This window comes from Lepisosteus platostomus, chromosome 12 (genome assembly GCF_059453375.1).
Source record: "Lepisosteus platostomus isolate fLepPlt1 chromosome 12, fLepPlt1.hap1, whole genome shotgun sequence".
Classification (NCBI taxonomy): domain Eukaryota; kingdom Metazoa; phylum Chordata; class Actinopteri; order Semionotiformes; family Lepisosteidae; genus Lepisosteus; species Lepisosteus platostomus.
In genome coordinates, this window is record NC_142622.1 from 22,210,688 (window position 1) to 22,236,322 (window position 25,635).

At 43.4% G+C, this 25,635-nt stretch overlaps 1 protein-coding gene across 2 annotated transcripts; it reads right to left on the minus strand.

The window, feature by feature from the left end:
• Positions 1-706: 706 nt before the first annotated feature.
• nacad (NAC alpha domain containing) lies at positions 707-25,635 on the minus strand. Of its 2 annotated transcripts, none has more exons than XM_088601384.1 (9): positions 25,230-25,635; positions 6,259-11,898; positions 4,876-5,151; positions 4,041-4,126; positions 2,939-3,016; positions 2,581-2,727; positions 1,744-1,875; positions 1,064-1,186; positions 707-844 (listed from the first exon to the last, which is right to left on the minus strand). In XM_088601384.1, exons 1-9 carry the CDS (start codon positions 25,312-25,314, stop codon positions 830-832), a joined length of 6,582 nt encoding a protein of 2,193 aa, XP_088457510.1. In that variant the 5' UTR covers positions 25,315-25,635; the 3' UTR covers positions 707-829. The 2 variants fall into 2 exon arrangements, with proteins under 2 accessions (XP_088457510.1, XP_088457509.1); XM_088601383.1 differs by having other exon boundaries at positions 2,939-3,022; positions 25,230-25,634.

Sequence of the window (25,635 nt, forward strand, 5' to 3'; positions counted from 1 at the left end):
CACCACAATGCATTTCCAGGTCTTTCCTTTTATAATGGAAGACGTGTGCTGTATTTTCCTTTAGCACATGCTTTCATTTAAAAAAAAATCCATTACTGTGTCAACTTTGAGGTCAGAGAATGAATGGACTTTCTATTTTGATTTGACTGCCGTTTTCCAGCTTCAGGGCACTGGGAGATGTCACTGAGTGAGCCATACTCTGCTGGAAAGCAGGTACAATAGCCCATTGTAAATACTGTTAAGGCATTAGCTCATAAAGAACAATGTTGTTAGGAATTAAATTCTGAACTGGAATTAAAATGCAAATGGAAACAACAATAAAATAGGACATAATAAGTATTTTTAAAGGGCCTAGAAGCGGAGACAAAATAGATTCTAGCAGGATTCGGATCAAAACTGCATAGGAAAATGGTACTAAAGGTCCCAATGGAATAAATAAATGTTTTGTCACCTTTGTACCATTTTCCACTAAAAGCAGAAGTATACTTCTAAGTAAGCTGTTTTAACTGAATAAAATGTCTGAGCTTTATTGTATGAATGAATTGAAGAAAATAGGGTGCTGCTGTGTCAGGGGTGGGCAGATTTCCTAGAGAGGGCAGTTAAAACAATGTCAAGAAGCCTCTGAATAATCACCCAAGACCTGAAACAGGTGAAGGGTTGTCTTGCAACACGTGACCACTGTGAACAAACCAACTGAACAACTGGGCTGGTTATAACAGACGGGTTTATTGAGCTTGTATAGGGATGCAAGGTAGCAGCAATGCAGTGGAGCCTATAGTGTGTATGAGCTGTGGTTCACTGTGCAGGTACAGACAAAGCCTCTTTTCTCCTACATGGTCAGCTCCTGCAGATAAGAGCAGAGAGAAGGGGGTCAAGGTTGTGAAGAGGCAACACATTGTTGATTTCAATATCAAAAGACTCATGCCTCACTCACTGTGGCCGATAAGGACCCACCATGATAATACCACAGTACTTTGAACAGGTCATCAACGAGGACCATGAGCACTGTCATACTCATACAATTGGAGTACATCTCTCACAAGTTCAGCAAGCCAGCTCTTACCATGATGGCATTGACGATGTCATTCTTGTTGTGCCGCAGTGCGCGGACTGCCTTGGCACGGGACACGTTGGCTTGGGCCATCACAAGCTCGATATCTCGCACTTCCAGACCCGTCTCATCCACCTGGGGGGGGCGCCAGAGAGACGGTGGGGAAAAAGAGAAGAAAAGACGATGGGTGTGGAGAGGCAGAATAAGAAGAGGAGCAAGGGAAGTGTGAAAGGGCAGAGCAGAAATGTAAAAAGACAGAGAGAAGTGTCTGGTTAGATTTTTGCTAATTCTAGGCCGTATCCAGGAAAATTGTGCTTTCGGCTTCACATTTCCTGGTGGAAAGAGAAACGTCTCGTAGCATTACATGCGTATTGGTTTGTTATTGGGAAAATTAAGAGTTTTTAAAGTGACCCCAAAAGCCGCACTGCTGTCTGAGCTCTCAGTTTGAGAGGAATCGTCTTGACAATGCACACTTTTGAAGATGCCTGCCTGTTGATCTCATCTCTCCCGGACTGGTGTGGTATAAGGTATAAACAGTGAGTTGAAACACTGGCAGCTCCACATTGTTGTGCATTTAAGGCAAAAAATCAATAGTGATCTTGTACTTTTTAAAGAAGCTGTCAGAGAAGTGACTGCACTATTATAAGATAAAAGCGAAGCTTTGAGGAAGGGGAGTCATGTGCCCCTGGTACCTCCTCTTCGTCCTCGCTCTCCTCTTTGATGCTCAGGCTGGGGGCACTCTCTGTGATGAGGGGTGACGGCTCCAGTGGCACCTTGAACTTCTCTGCGGCTGCCTTATGCACCTGCTGGGAGAGGTCCTCAATCTGCGGCACACAGAATAAACACTGTCAGCTGCACGCAATGGAGGCGCACTGGTTGTCTTTCAAGACAGAACGGTGTTTCATCACATGATGTTTAAATCTGGACATTGAGACATCACTCTGGACATCACTTGTCGACTTAGTCAACAAGAGATGACTCTTGCACAGTCCTAGGCACAGTATTAACCCAGGTCTTCTGGCTTCAAATAGAGATGCAGTAACACAACACCAACAATGGACATCTGACTTAAGGCAGCATTCGTCTTCAAGAGGGGTCAGAATTAAAACCTGTCATACTGCCAGGTTCAGATGGAAATAGTCTTGTGGCTGTAAACAGTTAACTGAACAAGCACACTACAGGTATTGGCAAAGACACAGGTTGGGCTGAAAAATAGGTGAAGGTAAAATATTACAAACCAGCTTCCTAGAACTCCTGGAACAGCAAACCCTTCTGCTTATTGTCCATTGCTACTAGCGCTTACTGAAAATACTGAGGACAGATGATGAGTGTTGAAAAAGTGTTGAACCATGTCACTATCCCTAACATTAAATTACCTAGAGAATTGTATATATTTGAAATGTCATGTGCTTTCAGGACTAAGGAGTACATGGTTATTGATTGGAGTCCAAGTGGGTACAATAGACTAAAAGAATTTGGTAGAATGGGACTGCTGGTATGTTCCTTATCCTGAAGCCATGGGGCCTGACCTTGGCCTCCCCGAATACAATGTAGATGTCAGAGGCTGGGCTCTTGAAGACGTCTGGTCTTGTGATGACAAACAGGATGTTCTTGGACTTGCGGATGGTTATACGGGTTACTCCGTGGATCTGTCTCAGCCCCAGCTTAGACATGGCCTGGAAGGGAGAACAGCACACAGAAGCATGGCAATGAAGAAGAAACACAAACAGCAGTTGTTAGAAAGACAGGCCGTGTGCATTTTCACAAGGTGTCATGATGCTATGCGTGTTGTAAGGTCTGTAGTATTGTAGCTCTGTTTTCGATTAGCTCTGCCTGTGATTCACTGGCGTTTGAGTGCTGGTTTCTCTGTCCAGCTCTGCCTCTTACCTTGCGTGCCTTTTTCTCACTGCGGCTCTGCTTTGCCTTGTTCATGGAGTCGTCTCCTGAAGGAGCAGAGGGAGAGAGCTGGGACTGAAAGAGAGATGAAGTAGGGGAATGAGGGCAGAGGAAGAGACAGAGGAAAAGAGAGTGATAAATGGACAGGGAGAAAGGGAGACATGGTGAAAAGGCAGTGAATAGTGTTCAGTGAGTGTTCTGTAAAGAATACTAGAATGCACTTAACCTTTATCTGCTCAACCTTCCTTCCTTTACTTTAAAAACATAACTACTGTGCATTCCTTTTCTATATCCTTCTTTAGAGCTAGTAAAAATGACCTTTATAATAGAGCAGAGCTTTTTGTTTGAAATTCTAGGTGAGCTTTGCTGCATATTATTTAATCTTCCTGACTTTCAGAAATCAGCAGTTTTCAAAATACACTCAAATCCACAAAGCTCATTCTTCTTAAAAGGGAAAAGAAAAATCTATAGATAAACTATTTTCTTAGAAAGATATATTTGCTTCTGTGAGCTCTGGGCATGTTCTGTTTTTATTTAATGTTCTATACTTCTGCATTTAGCTCTGTGAAGTACTAAATATCTGTGTGTGCGAGGACTGTCTGCAGGGTAAGGCTGTAAGCTGTCCATGGTGCTGAACTGCTACCAGGACTGCATGAGCTGTCTGTGGTACTGAAGATTTCTGTAACTAATTCACTATTGGTGTGAATGGAACACTGAGGCATGATCCACTATATCTTATCTTATTTTAAAATGAAAAAATTTGCTGCTGGTGCAAAAGCAAATGGGTCTCGGCATTTCAGAGCAAGACATTTTTTATCTCTAATGATTTTTGGTAGGAAAACAGCCAGTGATGCTCTGAGTTCATTCATAAACAAATTATTTCCTGTTTAAACTGCAGAGGATCTGTGGATACAAAGCCATGGAGTTCCTCAAAGCTTGTTTGCACCTCTCATAGTTTATCAATAATGTTACTGCTGCTAATAATCTATTGATGTGTTTTGTTGAATAACTCTCTGCATTGAGGAGATTTCGAAATGCTCTACAATGATCCAATTGAAGACATTTCAGTGCTCATAGCAGTCCTGGAATTCACCTGTGTGTCTGCAGGCTGCAGTGGGTGGTTGTCTGGCTCTTCCAGGTCAGGCACAGAGTCATCACTCTCTGAGTCATTGCAGGAGCCTACAGATAAATACACAGTGTCGGTTTACTAACAGGAATAACACTGCAGACATGCACTGTCTGCACACTAGTGCACACATACACGGGCAGCACACACACCAGAATGCATGCTATTATTTCAAGAAGAATCTGTACAGCAGATGCACACATTATTTTCCTTCACTGCCAATGAGACTCATACTTCAAGAAGAAATTAAGAGGAGAAGAAATCAACATGAATAAATATGTAAAGACAAGTGTTCAACAGTTCAGGCTAAATGTTAGGTTTGAGTACTTGAAAATTAAATAACACTGTCAGATAGGCAATTCAGAACTAGCAATCAATGCACCACCAAAAAAAAGTCTTTAAATGTAAAATGTGACCTTTGGCAAATGCATTTACAATGTGTACATTGTAAAAAATTGAAAAAGCACATTGAAAAAAGCACATTCTGTACAGAATATATAGAGATGGTGTACTAGATTCAGGCACATGTATTGTCTCGCTAGATGCAAGTCAGAAACTGTTTCCATTAAAAGGGGATCAATTCACTGTTTTGAACTTGGATGGCATGTTGCTAAGAACTATTTTTAAAGTTGAATTAAACACTATGTGTTTTGCATGTACAGTTTTCCCAGTGGAGTGGGGATATAGAGAATGATGTATCAATCCACATGACTAACAATATTGCAAACATAAAGTCCATGCATGTGTGCTTATTGTGCTTATTGAACATGTTCCTGTGCCTAGGCTGCAGGGGGTGAAGTACCTTTGTGGCTATAGGACATGGGGCAGCGTGGTAACCTGTCCTGGAATCTCTCGGGCTCAGCTGCTGCAGCATGAGGGGCTGGAACAGGGGAGTTCTTCTGGCAGGGAGACAGGAGCTCCCTCTCACTGGATGAGCTGGAGTCCGTGTGGGATGAACCACACTGTCTCCCTACCCTCCGACCAGGACCTGAGTCTGTCTGGGTGAGGGACTTGCAGGGAGTTTCCATGCAATAGTCCAGCTGATCCACACTGAGGTCCCTGTCCACTGCTGAACTGGCTGAATGGGGAAAAACAGAATTACAGAACATTAGAGAATTAAGGACACATAAAAGTAAATTTAGGATCTCAGAGGATACCAAAACTTCATATCATCTTGATTCTGTCTCACCTCAAATTGTGAGGGTTGTTTATTTTTTTGTGATACAGGAAAAAGTACAGTGCTGGATATTGAATACAGACAATGGAGCATTATGCTTTATGATGTGAGAGAACACTAATAAACATTTTAATCAAATTCTTTTGACTCAGTGTGCACTAATTTGAAAAATATGATGACTATACTACAATAATAATATGCTTTTTATCAATGACACATTTACCAAACTAACTTATTTATACAACTGAACATTTTACTAAAGCAATCCTAGTGAAGTACCAACACAATACAACACACAAATACAACAGCTGGGTCACATGTGGGACTTTTTGATTATGAGTCCTGAGCCCTGATCTGACGTAGTCCACACTCCTGTCCAGAACATGGAACAATGCAATTAAAACCTTGTGCTTTAACTGTTTGAATAGATTAAGTAGCAAAACATTAACTACAGTAGTTCAGGTGGGTAGCTGTGTCAGCATGCGTAGGTTGCAAAGGAACAAGTAATAATTTTATTCTGAGGCTCCATGGCTGAAACGTTGTGTTTTCTTTCTTCTTTTTTCAGCATAGAATAAACTTAGTACTTGTACTACTACAGTAGTCTAAGAAAGAAAATAGGAGGAAATCCATTTGAGACTGAGGCACAAAGGGTTATAGGACTCTGAAAAAAGCTATACAGCCACATTGCTGAATGAGATCTCATGGCTCTTTAAAAAATGGCTGCTGAGGTCAACCAAAGGGACTTCCTTCATGGTTTTAGACTATATGTATCTGCAGCTGCCGTGGATTCTGTTGTTCTCTTCTGCTTTAGCCACAAAACATTTTAACCACCCATTTGCAGATATGCTTTTGAAGGAAATATTGTTTCCCCTCTACTAGGAAGTTATACATTTTTCAATAAACTATATTTATATATGCAAAGATGTTAGAATTTGACCATTTAACATTTTAAGCTACACCATGAAAATGTGAAAATGAAAGTGAGGTGGATATGATTTCAAATGTTACCTGTCTTCTTGTCCTGCGAGTAGTGTGCCGATATCTGCAGGTCTGTGTGTGTGTCCAGAACAGGAACTAAAGAGAGCTGCCCTGGTCCTGACACAGACTTGGTGGATAGCTGACTGGGAAATGGAATTGGGCTGGAGAAATCAGGACAGCACAGATGAGGGTTCATGGGTATCTGGGATGGACAATCAGGGAGGGATTGCAGTGGGGTACACAAAGGCACAGACTGGGATTCCTGGACAGGGATGCAAAGCTCTTCACAGGGCTCTTGATTAACTGGTGAGGTACTCAAAGGAGATGTTTCACTGTGTTCGTCAAGAGCATTTTGGCTGTCATCAACATGATTGTCATTGATGTCCCTCATCCCTTCGATCTGGCATTTTCTTTCCTCAGCATTGCAGGCATCCAATATGTTTTCATCTGGTATCTCAGAGATAGATGGGCTTGGCTTCTCTTCCTCTTCCACTGAGGTGGGCACAGGGGGTTCTGCAACTTGTTCTTTTCCTGACAGGCTTGTGCAAATAGGTGGATTGAACACTTCTGTTGTGTTACTGCATATCTGACTGTTGGATCCCAGTTCTTCCCCGCAGCATGCAGGTGCATCATTCTGTGAAGTAGGAGAACAGACAATAGGCTTGTCTGTTTTTTCTACAGCTTCAAAGCTTTCTGTGAGATTAGAAGAACTATTTATCTCGACCTCATCTTCCTTCTTAGATGCCTCTATGACCCCACCCTCGCTAACAGTCAGGTCTGATGTATCCTTGTTCTCTTGTAGTGTATTAATACCAGGGTCAGTTAATTCCTTTTCATGATCACTCTCACTAGAAGATATATTTTCTTGTAACACATCTATACCTACTACCTCAGCAATAGTTCCCTCTTTCTCCTGAATAGTACACTCCAGCTTCAAAGAGTTGTCTGGTGTGTTGGAATCAGCTGCTGTAGAAGTAGTCTCAAGTCCTTTGTCTTTATCCCTGTGGCATTCAGTTGTTTTAATGGGGCTGACACTCCTTTCAGGTTCACGGTGTATTTCCTGTTTGTCATTGTCAGATCCCTTAATTTTGTCAGAACTTTCAGTTGCATTTTCCTGCTCATCAAAAGGAATGCTATTTGATTGCTCACTGGTCCCCTTCTCAAAGAAACTGTCCTCTATGGGACTAATGCTTGCTTTCTCAGTACATGTTATAACGTCTTCATTAAGCTTGTAATCTTTCCCTTGAGAAAGAGAGTTTAATTCTGCCTTCTGTTTGCTCTCTGTCAGAAGGGAACCCATGTTTTCAACGGGTGTGATAGTTTCCTCAGAGATGCAAGCATCAATTTTGACATCTGTGCTCTCATTTTCTTCAAAGGCACCTTCACTCTTTGGTTCACTGACATGATTATTATCCACAGGATCTTCATTCTGTTTTTGCTGCTCTTCCTCTTCCTGAAGATCAAGGTCATTGTCGATTTCTCCACCCCTCTCTCTTTCTGAACAAGTTACCTGCTCAGAGTGGTGTAGTGATTGAAGAGTATTTTCCTCTTCAACAGGATCCTCTTTCTTTTCATCTGTCTTTTCATCAGACTTCTCATCTGTTGAGTTTTCAGTCTCAGACTCTGTTGTCTTTGCCTTATTTTCGCTTACAGAATCCATGATTTCTAAAGGTGAGGTAGGGCAAAAGGCTTCCTCTGGCTTATATTTAGAAGATACTTGTCTAGGAATGAAGGATCCAAAAGAACCACTAACCAAAGTGAATGCATGTTCAGACTTGATGCTACTGGGACCTTCTTCATTGTTTGTCACATTCTCATTTTTAGAAACTTGTATGTGTCCTAGTGTGGTGTTTTGCTCAACAGTAGACCCCCCTCCTGAAGAACCTGTGCTGTCTGACTTTTCAAGATCTGGAACCTTCTCTGGATAACAATTGACTTGAGTTTCACTTGTCAGAGATAGTGCACTTGTGGAGGCCTCCTCTGGGAGAGAATTTGAAGAGACAGGTTGAGGTTCACAGAGGTCCTGAGTGGCATCTTCAGTCTGCAGTGATCCTCTTACAGACTGGTTTTTAACCACTTTGTGTTCAGTATCCTCTGGATTCTCTTCTACGATGGATACAATTGATAATGCTGATTCCCCTGGGACACTTGGATTATCTTGTGCTAAATCAGCATAGGTGTGGTCTTTAGCATCCTTGTTTTCATCTTCGGAAAGAATATTAAATTGCAAATAGTTGGGATCATCTACTGATTTGGGCGGCAAGTGGTTTTCATCTGTATTGTTCAATTCACAAGTCTCCTCTCCTACTACAGGTAAGATGTGCTGGGGGACATTGCCCTCTGCTGTTTCAAGAATGGAGCCCAGGAGGTTACTGTTATCATCTTCTGGAAACTGAGAACTTCCATCTTCCCCTCCTCCAGCTTCAGAAATCTCTTCTAGTGATTTCCAGTTGGACAGATTAGACTCCAACACACCAGTATCAGAGTTATCCAAGAGTGTATCTTCAGGAAGTTCACTATTCTTGCTATTTACAAGGCAGTTATTGTTGGCCTCATGGTCAGCAGGGGTAGTATCCTTTGGCTCAATATTTGGAACGACAACAGGTTCATTAATCACTTGGCCTGCCATTGAACATGTCAGCAAATTTTCAGCCTCATACTCACAGCATACTTCTAAGGAGACAGGCACTCCAGACTCCCACAATTCAGGTGTAGTTCCCCTTCCTGAGACATTGGTTTCAGAGTTTTCCTTCTTTGGCGAAATGGCTAACATGCTATAAACAGCACTGGAGACGTAAAGAGGATCTAAACTAATTTCATCAGTACAAGGATGGTTCTCGGTCAGATTATCCTGGTCAAGAGAGGATTCAGAGATTAACACATCTGATGCTGTGACAGCTAGGTTATCAGGGACATCAGTGGGAATTTCAGGGGTTTCTGAAACAGGAATATTACTGGAGCTCTGGTCATCTTTGGGATAAGATAGTGGAGGGACTCCTTTATTGAGATCATTCGTAGCTGTACTATCCAGACTTACTTTTAAGTCATTATACTCTATGCTATTGGCATTTTCCTGATCAGCTAATTCAGCCTCAAGAGTTGTCTCATCAGCCAGAACATCTCTTTCTGTTACCATTTGGCTTTCCTGTGGATATATTGTTATGTCGCTTTGTCCAGAAATCACAACAGGCTCTTCTATCTGGATGTTATTGTCCACATCATCATGTTCCACTAACTCCACAATTCCTTCCTGCAAAGACATTTGGTAAGCTGCATCAGCAGGCTCCTCAGTGACTGTGATAATGGAGTCTACACACTGTTCTTCTGTTTCACTTTCCAGGAAAATGTTCTGGGCTGGGCCTCCCTCTCTCACTTCTTCTACATTTTCCAAAGGCTGGTCTGTCAAGGTCTCTTCTGGTCTTTCAATGAACTCCTGGACTTTGGGGTGTTTTGAAGAAACGGATGCTCCTGGACTGGATTTAGGGGCAGGACACTTCTCCTTCTGCTCATGCTCTGCATCAGAGGACCCAGAGGAAATCTCCATTTCACTCTCACTCCCACTGCCAGAGTTGGAAGAGTCTTGTTCTTTGGGTTGTGTTTCCTCTGCTGGATCATCAGGGCCAGGGAAGTGCTGTGATAACTCAGCATGCCTCTCAGTACTATACAGCCTTTCATCCTCATCCCCGTTGTAGGAGGCTGAGTCAATGGACTCCTCTGTGTCATCTTGGAAAGCAAAAGACTCATCCACACCTTCATTGATGGAATTTTCAGAGAGGGAGTTGAGGAAGGAGGCTGAAGTGTCTTCCTCATTGACGTCTTCAACACACTTCCCTTCTTCTTCTACTTCCTCCTCCTCTTCCTCCTCATCATCATCACCTTCATCCACATCACCTTCCTCCTCCCCTGCTGCATAGGCATCCACATCGTTTCCTGGCCCATCCTCAGTGGGGAACAGTGTGATCTCCATGGAGTCTGCCTGGAAGATCAGACTGGCATGGAAAGGCAGGAGGGAAGCAGGGATCATCCTCTCATCCTCCAGGCCGCCCTCTCCACAGGGGCCAGGAAACTCCAGGATGGACATTTCTCCACAGGGACTGTTGTTATCAGTGTCAGAAACCTCCGAAGAACAGGTAGCTGGGGTGAGACTTCCAGCATCTGCGGCAGCTAACCGATGCTGCGCAAAAGGGAAAGAGGAGACCAGCTCTGTGGAAATGTCTTCTTCAGGACTGAGAGGGGCATTCAGAGTGGCAAAATGCTCTGCAACACATGCATCCAAGTCCAAATCCTGGTCTTGGTCAAGATCCTCATCTGCAGTGAGTTCTGTGGGCTCCAGCACCTCTGCTGGCTCCAAGGAACCTTCAGATTCCTCTCCTTCCTCTTCTCCAGAAGTAGTACTCCTCCCACTGCTACTCCTTTGAGGGGAAATGTCTTCGGTCACCCAGCTGGGGCGGCATGTCTCCCTCTTCAGCCTCTCCCTGCCCTCCACAAAGCCAATGTTTTCCACCAGCCCCAGCCCTTCAGATTTGTCTGCACCATGCCTCTCCTCTCCCAGCTCATCCCCGATCTCTGAGAGAGATTCCACATAACAGGCAGGGGCCTCCTGCAGCTCTCCCTCTGTGATGAGGTTGGGGGAACAAGAAGGGGAGGTGTTGGATGTGCAGGATGAGGTCCAACTTCCCCCCTCTGCTGTGATATAGGAGCCCGAGGGGGAGGTTGGAGGAGAACAGAGCCCTTCGCTCTCTGGCAGGTCAGGGGACTCATCAGGTGGAGACTCAGGAGTGGGTGACCCAGGGAACCACTGCTGCTTGACATGTTGAGAATAGACCATCTTGATGGGGGTGGAGGGGGCAGTGAAGTAGAGGTCAGGATCTAAGCTGTGGGTAGACCCCAATAGCTGGTGGTCCGGCTCCTGGCGCTCAGCCATGTAGGTGGGCTGTGAAAATGACAAGGAAGGCACTTCATCCTGAGACGGCGTCTTCTCAGACCCCTCTTCTCTCATAAGAGGGTCACTATCAGCCATCCCAGCATCCATAGCTGTAGGTTCCTGAATGGAAGAAGGGAGGAGGCTTACAGGGTCCTTGGCCAGCTCCATTTGGAGTGCCGGATTGTCTTCCTGGGAGACGGAGGAACTATCCTGACCTGTGTCCAACTGTGCCTCCTCATTAGGTCTCTCCTGAATCTCTTCAGGGGCTGAGGAGGGTAGAAGAGGGCAATTTTCTGGAATGGCTCCTTCATCTTCTGTCTTCTTGTTCATTACCCTATCTCCCTGTGCTTCCATGTTGCGTAGTAAGGCTTCCTCCCCCATCACTACCCGAGTGTCCAGTATCTCCGGTTCCTTGTAGTCACTCTCGATCTCTGTTCCGGTCAGGACCTTGATGCGTTCCATCTTCACAGGCTGGTACCCGCGCTTGCATGGCCCCCTGCCATACTTGCCTGCTGCCCTCCCAATGCTGACAAGCCTCCCATCAGGGGTCCCGTCACAGCTCGCCCCCTCTGGCGGAGGGCGCAGAGCTGAGAAGTTCTGCTTGGCCCTGGGCAGCCGTGGACCAAAGGGGGAGGAACACTCGGGGCTGCCTGCTGGGGAGAGCTGCGGGGGGGTGAGGGGGGAGGGGGTGGAGGCACAGTCGCTGGGAGTGGAGGCTGAGGAACTGGAGGAATGCCTGGTCATATCTGAAAGAGAGGAAATACAGAGACAGTCAGATCCTGAGAGGGGTTAGCAATGATGTAACACTTCAACATGCACAACTATAATTTAGACAAAGACACAAAGTACCGCACATTTTAAAACAACCAACAATCTGGTGATAAAGCTGTACTTTTAATCTCTTCAAATTGTAGGCAAACTGCCCCCTGGTTTCAATGATAACTGGAAGGTCAAACTGGTTTCAGGTTTAAGTTTTCTTTTCAATCAACAATTTTGTTTTAGTTTTCAGTGACAACCATCTATTCACATTTTTATTTCCTCTGGTTCTCTCACATTATTTTTCTTCTCTTCACTCTATCCATTAAGGCATACAGTCTCTTAACATGTCAGATATCACAGCTGCTTGTGCACCTTCTGTAAGAGATACCCTGTGTCCCGGTCCCCCAGCAATCTGTGATCTTTTTTAACTCTCTCTCACTCTATTCAGCCCCTAAGTTTCTTTGCCTTCTGATCTGTTTAGTCCAATTCAAAGCAAAGCAGATATTCAAATAATAATCAGGTGCTGTTCAGGAAAAATAAAACAATTGCTAACAGAGTCAAAGACTGTTTTCGGGAAAAATGGACATTGATGTGATTATAGTGTAGCTCAAACACACTGTTTAATTAGAGCCTTGATTTCAGCTGCCCATTAAAAACTATTCTTAACGTAAAGAGATTTTGAAGAAGAGGATACTTCAATTTGAACTTTAAACAGCAGTGGATGAAAAAAGAGGCAATCCGTTTTGTGGACATGCTAATTTTCTCTGTGTTTCTTTCCCACATTCAATTCTTTCCTCCTCTCTCCCCCTTGTCTTGTTTATCTTCTAATAATGTCAGCTAAATGCCAGGCTATAAAATATTAAACCACACTGACAAGAAAGGTCATACCAACAACCATGTAGAAAGCACTAGAAAATGTGCATCACTCTCTTAAAACATATCTTCCCAGGGGAATATCCAATAAAACCCACTGAACTCCCTCTAGATCACTAGCCTAGAGAATAAGGGCCTGTTAGGAAGGCAGCGATGACCTCAAACTAAACCAATGTAAAAACATCAAAACATTTTTTAACAATAGTACAGCAGCTCAGCAGAATTCTGTTTTGCCATGTTTTAAGTGATTCTGTCAAAGCTCACTTTTGAAGGAATCCTGAAATGTGTTTTTCACTCTTTTATAAGTAGTATCAGTTATCTGTTTTCTCTTTTATATGTACAGCAGCATCAGTTAAAAAAGCTGTGACATGCTATCTTGAATCATGGGTAGATCACATCCATTAACTCTTGTAGAATAGGCCATTAACCCATGGCTGTTTGAGTCATCGGTCTACTGTGTGAGGTATGGATATCAAGCAATTCTAATCCCAGCCCTAAAGTGGAGAACTAAAGTAGGATTTAATTGAATCTATTTATTTTCTAACCTCTTCATCCAATTCAGGGTCGCAGGGCAGCCGGAAACTATCTTGGCAAGCAAAGGGCAGAAGGCAGGGTCCACCCTGGACAGGACACCAGTCCATTGCAAGGCGCACACAGACACACAGTCACAACAGAGCTTATTTTTCCTACCAGTACTTATTTGGACTGTGGGAGGAAACTGGAGGAACCTGGAGGAATGTTCAAAAGGAAGAACATACAAACTCTACACAAAAAGCACCCAGGGAACTGAACCCAAGGCCCCAGAGCTGTAAGGCACTAATGCTAACCACTTCACCACAGTGCTGCCCTTCATTGGAAACAGCAATGTATTATTTTGATCACAGAAGTAAATAATTAGTTCAATTAGACAACGTGAAGGTGAATAAAGTGATGTGCTGCAGGATTCATAGGCCTGAAGGGGATTCCTCCTTAAGAAGGTTGCTACTGTGGCCTCTTCACTAACATTAAAATTTGCACCCATGGTTTCTCAGGCTTTCAAAGAATGTCCCCTGAAGAAAAAGAGTCACGGTAAATGGGATGGTTATTTGCTTATTATTTTTTTATTACAGTTCTGTTCCATGTCTTTAAAGGTCTTTACAACACTAGGCAAAAATAATAATAAGCAGAACCAGAGCAAAAGTTTATATGAGTTGTATGATTGTGTCCAAATGAACAGTGCTACAACTGAACGGCATTATTATGGTCCAGTCATAATGTTTTTGTTTGTTCCTATCCAGCTGAGATCTTAGTTACTTAATTCACACCACTTGAAGTTACAATGCATGTAATCAGACCTCTTTAGTGGTTTACACCTGACAGATTTCAGACCCCAGGGCTAAAGTAAAATAACTATGAAAGTATGATGGGAGAGCATTGATTAGGCATGGAGTAAGATATGAAAATTAAGGGCATCAGCTGTGTAACTAAATGACCAGACCCAGAGGACCCTTCATTGTCTTAAACACATCAGAACATCCTGTCCCTTTCACAACATTAACTGTTTATCTGTTCACACTGAAGAAAGTCTGCATTAATGCACTCCCTTTTCTATTTGAAACAATCTAAAGCGTTTTACTGTGCATTTCAGATATAATTATTTCTGATAGAAGAGGACAGAAGAACCCCAAGTGAGTAATTGCCTGGTCTGTCAAGTCGGTAGAAAAAAAAACATATAATCTTGTTTATAATTAGACATCACTGCAAAATAAATCCTCTGCTAACCTTTCTGTCAGACTGCCTCTGCAGAGAGCTGTGATGAGGCACTGCTGGGCTCCGCAGGCAGAGTCTCAGTGCACATGGCCGGACAGCCCAGCTCTTTAAAGAGGACAACTAATTAATACACAAAACAGCAGCTATTACTCCGAACAGTTACTGCCTTTGTTACAACAAAGACTTTCAGAGAGTACTGAAGACTCATGAGATCGTACTCATGTAGGGAATAACATACAGTATAAAGCACAGAACTTGTGAATGTTCTACCTGTCTGGGTAAAAAACGAAAAGAATAGTTCTGTCTGTAAGAAAAAATAATGAAGCAAATTGGTCTATCACTGAGCCGTGATACACCACCGAGGCTGCTATATTAATGCTGGTAAAAAGATATAATTTTTTTTCTGTCTGGACTACCAGGGGTTAAATGTCAAGCCACATTTCAACTTTTGTCTCCCAGCGGCACACAAGCACCAATTAAGAACGAACAACAATGCTTAGAGTCATTTTTCTTTTACTGCTCTTCAGAGCTGTCCGCCATATTTTATGCAGCATTAACCTTGAAAGCAAATCATGCATGCAAATACTGTACAGTATGTCCCTTTCAAGGTGTTCACTCCACTTTGCTGCAGATTTGTGCTCTGCTGAGCTCCATGATTATTCGATGTATTGATAGCAGGTAGGATCAGTGGAACAGTAATAGCATTGGTAATGTTACAATCCACTTAATTTGGTAGAGGTTTAAGGTCTGTGGAAGAATATCCTTCATTTAGAAGATTCACTCAAAGATAGAGAAGGACCTGTGGCTCTAGAAATACCCTCACATCTTTACACACAGCTCCGATTTTGCCTTAAACTTTAAGCTGACTGTGAAACTTTCTTCAGCTCCAGGACCTACGCTGATACTCTTGGAGAGTACTGTATCTGAATGGATGGAGAGGAAACTGTCTACATGGAATCCAGTTAAGGAGAATCCTTATTTGTCCTTGGACTCACTCTACGCCTAAAAGATTGAAAGACTCACATCTAAAAATAAAAACAATGTGACAGCAACGTGGCTTGCAGCAGAACAAGCACGAAGGACCTCCAGAAAAGGGGGCACTGCTGAGCCATCAACCTTTCTTCGCAGTTCAAGACCCTCAGTACCAACAACAGAGCTCAAATGAAATAGAGGACTGATACAGCTCTCAAAGATTACATTTCGAGTTCAGAGGTGTCTACCGGACAACAAGGATCACAGATGCCGGGCAAATTGACGATACCCTGGCTAAATGAAACCCACCCAGCTCCGGTGGCTTTTAGACATCTGCAGGACATGTGACATGTGGACTATCCATCTTTCCATTAATTTAATAATTGCTTTGATCTCCTTAAGAATGCAGGTTAAGGAACCCCTGCCCTGTATTATAATTCACTTCAAGTGTGAACAGAACTGCAACGCTCTTTCCAATATTATTTACAAAAGTGGGTTAATACTGCATTGTACTGTTTACAGTACAACATTTGTCCAGGGCCCCCATCTCTTATAAAGAACATTTTGCTGATCAGATCATTTTTGTGCAAGCGGAAGGTGAAGCTCGTTCTGGCTGGGAGTCTGTGAAATCTGCTGAGGTTCACTTTTATTTTTTTGTATGTAATCTCATACTCTAGCTCCAGACAGCGGGAGCCTGACCTGAGGCTAATGTGGTTTATAAAGGCTTTATCATCAGATGAAACTCTGTTGTCAACTCAATTAGTGTCTGTATTTACAATGCCCTTTAAAGAGACACACAGACAGAGTCAGCAATGAATAGAATTCAGATGAGCAGGAAAGAAGCAACAACATTAGAGTAGGATCAGGAGAAATCAGGATAAGAGAGGAAAGCGAAATAAGCCTGTGGTGCAATAAAGTGTGGAGCACATGACCGAGAAGAGCGGATGACGAGGAAAGAAAAGTACCTTGTCTGGCTGGGTCAGTTAAACAGCCTTTCGATAGAACATCTCTTCATGCATGACAACCAAAGCTCCACTCTTTATCAACATGACTTCCATTTTATTTCATTGTACTCCTACAGTAGGTCTACATTTTGCTAAGACTCTTAAATCCAAATCCATTAAACAATACTGATGCCTGACTTTGAAATAATGGTGTTACGTTGTTGTACAATTGTGCCCTTTTCTTGCTGCATGTTAGCGTGCAGAAAATGTTAATATACTTTATATGTGAATAGATTGTAAGACAAGAATGGTACAGTGGTGCAATGGTTAGCATTGCTGCCTCCCAGTTCTGGAGCCCTGGCTTCAGTTCCAGACCTGAGGTGCTGTCTGAGTGGAGTTCATATGTTCTCCCTGAGTTTTTGCAGGGGTTTGTAAAGCTCCTCCCACAGTGCGGAGACATAGTGAAGCAAAAGTATTGGTTTCTGGGAAAATTGGCCCTGTTTTGGGTGTGTGCATATTTATGTCTGTGTGTGTCCCACCCACGGTGTATCCTGCCTTGTGCCCATTCCCTGCCATGATACGATCCCGCTCCAACTTGACCCTGAATTGGATGTAGCAGTTAGACAATGGATGTATTGACTGCAAACACATATCCTGGCGCCTCCAAAAATAAGCACCGAATAATTGTCAATGTACCATATTCAATTAACCTAGAATCGTTACCACTTTACCCTGTAAATAGGGTAAACCCTTTGAAAGGCTCATTGTGACAGAGGCACAACCCCTGCAGGGATATTTTTGTTTTCAGGTCTTGTCAAAGGAGTTCTTTACAAAACATTTCCTCTCCAAAGCCTCCCAGAATGCAAATCTAAGCAGAGTCAGTTTGTAAATTCAAGCCACTCATCTTTCACCCCTTCTTCAAGTGGAGCAGTGTTTAGGGATCTGGACTCCAAACTGGAAGGCTGAGGATTAAAATCCCAGGAGAGATTCATCTGTTGTAGCCTTGAGAAAAGTCCTTTTCTTGAATTGTTCTGGGAAAAATGCCCAGCTGTATAAATGGGTGTGAATAGAGATTGCTTTGGATAAATGCATCAGCCAAACACCGTAAATTAGAAATAATTGTATTATTCTGGGACAGCATGGTGGTAGAGTGGTTACCATTGCTGCCTTGAAGTGCTAGGACCCTGCGTTCAATTTTGTACATTGGGTGCTATCTGTGTGGGGTTTTTATGTTCTCCTCATGTTTGTGTGGGTTTCCTCCAACAATCCAAAGACATACTGTTATGTAGGTTAATTAGCTTCAATAAAACTGGCCCTGGTATGAGTGTGTGCATGTCTGTGTCTGCATGTGCCCCTCAATGGACTGATCTCCCATCCAGGTGACATCATGCCTAGCTTCTCTCCTTGTTTGTATTGGATAAAGTGGTTAGAAAACGGATGGACGTATTATTTTGAAACCTTTGATCCGTGCCCTCTAAAACAACCCTGATGAGCTAATATTGGAACCACTGCTGCATCGGCTCAAAGAATCCCTCCCCCTTTCCTACTTTGGCTCAGAGACAACAAGCACGGGCAGCCCGGAATTAGTACTCGGCCACTGCATCCCATCAATAACCCACAGTTACCAGAAGGAAGAGCAACTCACACAGCAGAAGGCTCCTGCGCAGCTGAAAAAGACAGAAAAACAGCTGCAGGCACTCACTCTGCAGTTCCATCTCTCTATGTTAAAACTCATGCTCACACACAGCTGGGTAATGTGGTTTAAAAGGGTTTGGGGGGGGGGGGGGGGGGGGCACAGTAAATATAACCTGCATCCCTTTTCAATTGATGCCATCTCCCTCACACCCCTACGGGTGGTTGGGCTATGTCACGGTTTCTTTTTGTCAACTCTAGACCGTGACGAAATGAAAACAACAGGCGGCAACTTCATTAAGAAGTCTTTTTACAGCGGCAGTATTGCATTCAGAAGATACTGTTAACATTAACAAGATGTGCTGGGAATGGTTTGGGTTTATGCTATATCCCATGAGGCACTGTCTGAATGTACTGGGGGTATCTCCCATTTCATGTATAGTACATAGGGGACACCTCAGGAAGAAACAACAGACTCACAATTCCGACTACAGAAACCTCTGCAAGTGAAATATGCCCCCAACACAAAGATGAAAGCTATTATGAACACAAAAACAAATTACACCCTTTGAAAAAAGGGGTTTAGATTTGATTTTTCATTGATATAAACTACGACACGGTAGCTATGTTGTTGCTTGCTAGCTATTTGATATTTTATCTTTTAATAAAGCAATTGTAAAAAAAAAAAGTACAGTGCCTTGTAAACTGCAACTTGTATTAATCCCCTTTCAACGATGTCCCAGCCTGACCATGGCAGTATCTGAGTGGTATATTCAGTATCTTTTTATACTTTTACAGTAAGTTTTTATACTTTTCTTTTGATTTGTGTCTTTTGACGCCTATAATAATACTCTACATTTAAGAAGCCCTCTTCTGGACACTCCACTCAAAACACTTTACAGGTAATGGGGACTCCCCTCCACCACCAATGTACAGCCCCACCGGGATAATACACCAGTACACTCACCACATACCAGCTATCAGTGGGGAGGAGAACAGAGTGATGAAGCAAGTTCATAGAGGGGAATTATTAGGAGGCCGTGATTGGTAAGGGCCAATGGGAAATTTGGCCAGGACACCAGGAAAACACCCCTACTCTACTCTTTTTGAGAAATACCCTGGGATTTTGAATGACCACAGAGAGTCAAGACCTCAGTATTACATCTCATCTGAAGGACAGTACCATTTAACAGTATAGTGTCCTAGCTATCCTGGGGCATTAGAACCCACAGAGACCACAGGGTGAGCACCCCCTACTGGCCCCATTAACCACTAAATTATCATCTCCTTAGTCTCCCTCACCTTGGTCTTCATAGCTGCATCTTTGCTTGCATTTCACTATGACTGAGGGACATTACAAAGACAGGTATATTTATTCAGTATGACCAGCAATTAATGAACACAGACAGAGGCCACTCAACTGATCATGTTATTTGTCAAAGTAATCAAGCTCACCTCAACTAATTTAGTGTTGCCATAGCAAATGGGGGTGAATATTTACAGAACCAACATATTTTAGGACTGGCTTTCCCTTCACAGTTTTGTTGCCATTTATATTCTTTAACCTAGGAAAGCGTCCAGACTGTGCATGCACATTCTAATTAAAAATATTCATTTAGAAAAACCTAAACAGCACTTTCCATTCAACACAATAGGATATCACTGGTAGGGCTTTATATTTATAAAAGGCATGAGTTGTGCACGAGTTAAAAGGACTGTGCACAGCGATTTTTTAAATACAAAACTTGCAGTACTTCAGTTATCAAAGATCTGTAACAAGCCGCGTTGTTCTTAGAGTGAACAACCCTATGCGAATATGGTGAGCCGAGTCAGGAAAGATTTCTGACGAATCCAGAATGTTAGGCAGAGACATAGTCGAGGGCGAATTCCGGGTTCGATACCAAAGGTTATCCAAACGGAGAAAGGCAGACAAATCCAAAGTACTAGCTGAAATCGAGGTCAAAAGGGAAGATCCAGTCTCGGGTATCCCAAAAGGCAATACAGCGTTAATAATGCGAGGCAAGGAATTTCAAAGAAGCTAACAATACAGAGCAGTGTTCAGCAAAACGGAGAAGCCTTACGTAAATCAGGAAGTAGAGGGTGTGTTAACAAGTGAGGTGCTCAGATTGGATGAAGGGATAGATCGGCGGTGTTTGCGGAGATTGCCTCCAGCTGGTGCAACATACTGCACAGCTGCTACTGAGAAACTCCTTCAAGAGGAAAGATCTTTGCATAGGCGGCACTATTCGAAATGTTTTTAAACTATATGCCCAGAGAAGCTGAGAGAGAGTAATGTAATTCTTAATTCTTCAGTATTATCATCAGATTCCGTAATATACGGTACTAGCACCCCTGAACTATCAACTATTTCCTTTTTATCATTAACAGCAGGCATTGATGTCAGGAGTGCTGATATATCCTTCTTTACTAGGAATGGCATTCCCATTGCGTAGGAGAGGTGAGCTGATTTTATATCAACACAAGATATTTGCATATTAAATATGCTAATTTCTCTAAACAGTGTACCGTTACTTATATCTGCTCAAAAATACATAAATATTAGTGAATCTAAGGATTACAGTGAGCATTTCTCTCCAGCATGTTTTAGTTGATCATACATCCAGACTTTTGAATGGTACTATTCGTTTTGCTGTACAAGGTGGGAGGTGTACAGTACATACTGTATATTGCTGTATGCTGTTTTGTTATTTTCTTTGGGGATACATTTAGATGTTTTTGATTTCCCAGTATGGTAAAAAAACACAGCCAATTTGATCTTGCTGATAAGCCATAAAACAATAGTATAGTTTACACTTGTTTTTTTTATTTTATCAGGAAGAGAAATGTGCATGCTAGTTTGTGAGATGAACAATAGAGTCCATCTGTCCATCCCTGAGAATACACAAACGAGCAACTCTTATATAACAAATGGCATTTGTAAACAGAGTCTTTCAAGCGACTGTTGGGTTCTGGCACAGAGCTGTACGAAAGACTGACAATGGAAAGTGGTGCCATCTCCTCCTAACACTGCACTATATAGCACAGCTGGATACAAGGTAAAGCTCAGACAGCTGGAAGACATTTTCAGATTTAACCTTCATTGAACCCGCAAGTCTTATTCGGATCCAGGGAGCAAAGATGTCAGCGGCTCTTAAGGTATGGCAGAATTCGCAGCCTGTTTTTAGTTCAGGCCATCATGCCCTAAGCTAATACTTCCATTCTTGTAAGAAGCACCATGGAACATTTGTGATATAAGACCTCAAAACAACATCTCTTCCAAAAGCTGGTTGTCACAGTGCCACCTAGAGGTCGACTGAGGTGCTTGGAGATTTCAGCTGATGTCTCCTAAATCAGTATACTGTAGGTAGGCTGTGCCTTGGTAAAATTCTGAAATTAGATTAGATCAGATGTCAAGGGAGTTTAGCAACATGTTGAAGCCCTATTGTTGATTATGACTTTGTATCAGTTTTGTGTATCAGTAGAATTACATTAGCTCATTTTATCAGTACAAACAACCAACTATTATTAGAAAGTGGTGAATGTAACTTTATGTGCTATTTACTGGGTTGGTTTGAGTCAAGACAGTTTCCTCCTTGGAAGAAAAGCAGGGATTTTTAGGTATAATCTTAAAACAATGACCACTACATGGACCTTTCAACTGCGTTATTTTTCCTAATAGAACTAGACACCATTTACAGTGGGTATAGAACCACCCCCTTTCAAAATTTGTACCTTTTGTTGTGTGACACTCTGAAAATAAAAACAAATTAATTTAGGCTTGTTCCATTTTTATTTACACACAGTAACCCACATTACCCAAGTGAAAATTCAATTCTAAAACATTCTGAAAATGAATTAATATTACAACAGTGAAATACCTTGTTTGGATAAGTGAACACCCCCCTACAATTTGTAAACTTGCTCGGGTATAATCGATCACCTTACAGATCACAAACTAATTGGTTCCCTCCTGTGATCCATTGTGGTGATTTTGATAAGTTCAGAATAAAAGCAGCTGTTTCTAGAGGATTCCACTGCTTGGGAGTGCATTTCAAAGCAAAGATTCCACTATGAGTGGAAAGGTGCTTTCAAAAAAACTTTGAGATAAAGTTTTGGAAAGGCGCAACTCAGGAGATACTGTAGATATGAAAAGATTTCAAAGGCTTTAAGTATCCCATGGAGCACAGTCAAGACCATCATTAAGAAGTGGAAGGCGTATGGCACCACCCAGACCTTGCCTAGATCAGGCCATCCCTCCAAACTGGATGACTGAGCAAGAAGGAGACTGATCAGAGAGGCTTCCAAGAGGCCGATGGCAACTTTGAACGAGCTAAAGGCCTTTATGGCAAAGACTGGTCATTGTGTGCACGTGACAACTATATCACAAGCGCCCCACAGTATGGCAGGGTGGCAAGGAAAAAGCCACTCCTTAAAAAAAGCCACAACAAGTCTTGTTTGTTTTGCTAAAAAGCACCTTAAAGATGCTGTGGTCAGATGCGACCAAAATCAAACTTATTGGCCAGAATGTAAAATAGTATGTCAGGTGAAAAGCCAATATATCTAGCCATCCAAAGAATACCATTCCTACGGTAAAGCACGGTGGTGGCAGGATCCTGTTGCGGGGGTGTTTCTCTTCAGCTAGGACTGGGGCACTTGTCAGGATAGAAGGGAAGATGGTGCAAAATACAGGCAAATTCTTGAAGAAAACCTGCAGCCCTAAGCCAGGAAATTGAAAATGGGAAGATGGTTCACCTTTCAACATGTCAATGACCCAAAGCACACCGCCAAAGCAAACGTATAGTGGCTGAAGGACAGGAAGGTGAATGTCCATGAGTGGCCCAGTCAGAGCCCCGACCTAAATCCCATCAAAAATCTTTGGAATGACTTGAAGAGGGCAGTCTATCAACGGTCACCACGCAGTTTGACTGAGCTTGAACAATTCTGTAAGGAGGAATGGGCAAATATTCCTCCCTCTAGGTGTGCAAAGTTGGTAGAGATGTATCCAAACAGAGTCAAGGCTGTAATTCAAGCAAAAGGTGCTTCCACCAAGTATTAACTCAGGGTGTTCTCTTATCCAACCCCGTTATTCTACTTTTTATTTAATTTTTTTCAGATATTTTGCTTACTTTTTTTCACTTGGATGTTGCAAGGTACAACTTGTAAATGTCTGATTTTATTTGCCTTCTTTTTGGGCTTTAGGGCAACACAAGGTGAATATTTTGAAAGGGGGTGGAGACTTTCTATACCCACTGTATAAAGTGTGAAAGTTTTAGTATGATAATCAAGCTACCTTTGATTTGTACAATTCAAATTCTGCTTTTAAATTTCATAAAGATAGGATTTTTTAATTCAAATTTCTAAAACATTTGGAATACTTAGCATTACTGTGAGATGCTTTAGAAATATGACCATTTTTCATATGACTAGAATAGGTCATATCCTGATAGAACTACATCTTTAAAAACAAACAAACATATTGATCATATCTCTCTGGGAAATCTTATAGCTTAGTCATCCTTGCTGCTGCTCAAGGAGAACCCATAGGGTGACAGAGCAAGTTCAAAAGAAAACTCGATCTCAGCATAAAAATCTCAGACCTTCCCCTTGTCAGAGAGAATATATCAATTATAGAGGATAAGGCAGCCTCTTTCTCTCTCTGCTCACCCCCCCTTCCTGAAAAGCTAACATCTCCAAAGCAGCTGGTCTTTTGACAGTCATCTAGCTACACCAGAGGGTAACAAGAGCTGCTATTGTTGTATAGCAAGTATCCTCCTGTATGTAATGTTCAAGAGCAGGCCTTGTTCCAGTGTTTCTGCTGCGTCAGGGAGCTAAAGCCTTTCTGAACGTGGTCTGAAGGGAATTGCATAACCCCCCCATCCCTGGCTGTCTGACAGCTGTCAATTAGACATGATCCCCCTCACAGAGTGCGCTCTCTCTTCCCTTGGGGGGACAGACTAGGGTCTGCACCAATCTGGGCCTGACAGAAGGTGTTTATTAACCCTGTGACTCCCTGAAGCACATGGCGCTCAGTGCAACCTTCTCACTTCTTCTTTGGCCCAGCTGTTCTTCTCCACCAATTCCCTTTCCTTCTCCTGTCCTATCCCCCCACTACATCCCTGTCTTTCCCAGTCTGTTCCGTCCTCTTCCATCTATGCCCCATCAATCCCCGTGTTTCTCCTGCCTTGTTTCCAGTATCCAAGACAAAAAAGACAGGGATGTAGTGGGGGCCAGGTGCCATCGCCCCTCTGGTGTGTTCCAGCACCGACCTGTCCACACCTCAGATGGCAGACAGCCTGTCTACAACAGCCCGGGACATCGTCAGGCTCCACTCACATTTCCCTCCACAGTGAACGAACGCATGGCTGCATACCAGTTCACCTTATATAAGCACAAGCGGCATCGCCTCTGGCGGCTTTTGTGCGCAACGAGTCAAGCGGCATGAATTAATCAATTATACATTTTGAAACCCTTTTTCAGTCTGACATTTTCTGTAACTGGTAAACATTTATATATACAGTATATAAAATGTTTCGGATTTCATTGTTCGTGTTCGGCATCAGCCATGACAAAAGTGACAAAGCGCACCAGCAAGATGCTCTGGTTTTGAGACGCATGAAGGCATGCCTGTGAGCAAGGACACAAATCTCTCGCTCAGGACGTGGGAGTGACCAGTCTGCTCGCGCCGGCCAGGTGTCACAGTGTCCCTTCTGTCCTCCTTGTCTGCTGCCCCCCTTTCCAGAGCACATGAGGTGCAGTGTGCCAGTGCTGTGTCATGCCCCTGGCATCTCACAGCAGAGGAGGCGCCATTTCTGCACCAGGCAGTGCTGCTCTACGCTCTAATTCACAGCACAATACAGTAATTAGGGGTTGCTGGGGGGTGGGGGATCTGTTTTGATGGCTTCGTCATTCCCCGTAGCAAAGGACAATCATCTCGCATGGCCTCTGTTCAACCGTTATGTTCTCTTTCTCTTGCCTTGCTTACCCAGCCCCTCCGTTCTCCATCCTTGCCTCAGCTGGGCCCAGTCAGACAACCTTCTCTCCGGCTAGCCTCTCCCTCTCTCCCCCAGCCTTCCTTCCGCCATTGTTCTGTCTGCATTTTCGGCCCCAAACCCCTCCCTGCCTCTGTCCCGTCCCTCGCTCTCACTCACCTGGTCCGGGGATGCCGCTGTCTGTCGCCTCACCCTCCGGCAGGCCGGGTGTGGGCACGGAGCTGCGGGCTGCCTCCCCTGGCATGGCTCCCTGAGGCTGCAGCAGCCCAGCAATCGCACAAGCGCTCAGACTGAGGGCAGCTCTGCAGAATAGGTGGTGTCAGATGCGCCGGGCTTTTTACCGGTTCCTAAGACATTGATCCTCAAGCCCTGGCCAGCAGCCCTCTCCGCATTTGTGTGTGTGTGTGCGTGCACGGCTCTCTGCCTCTCCCCAGTGTTCGCACTCTGCAGAGATGCTGCGCTGCTGTCTGCGTGTGGAGTCTGAGAGGGAGCTGCAGTATTCTCTCCGATTACAGCACAGCTCGGCAATACCCCCCCCCCTCCTCTCACAATCTCTTGCTTGCAG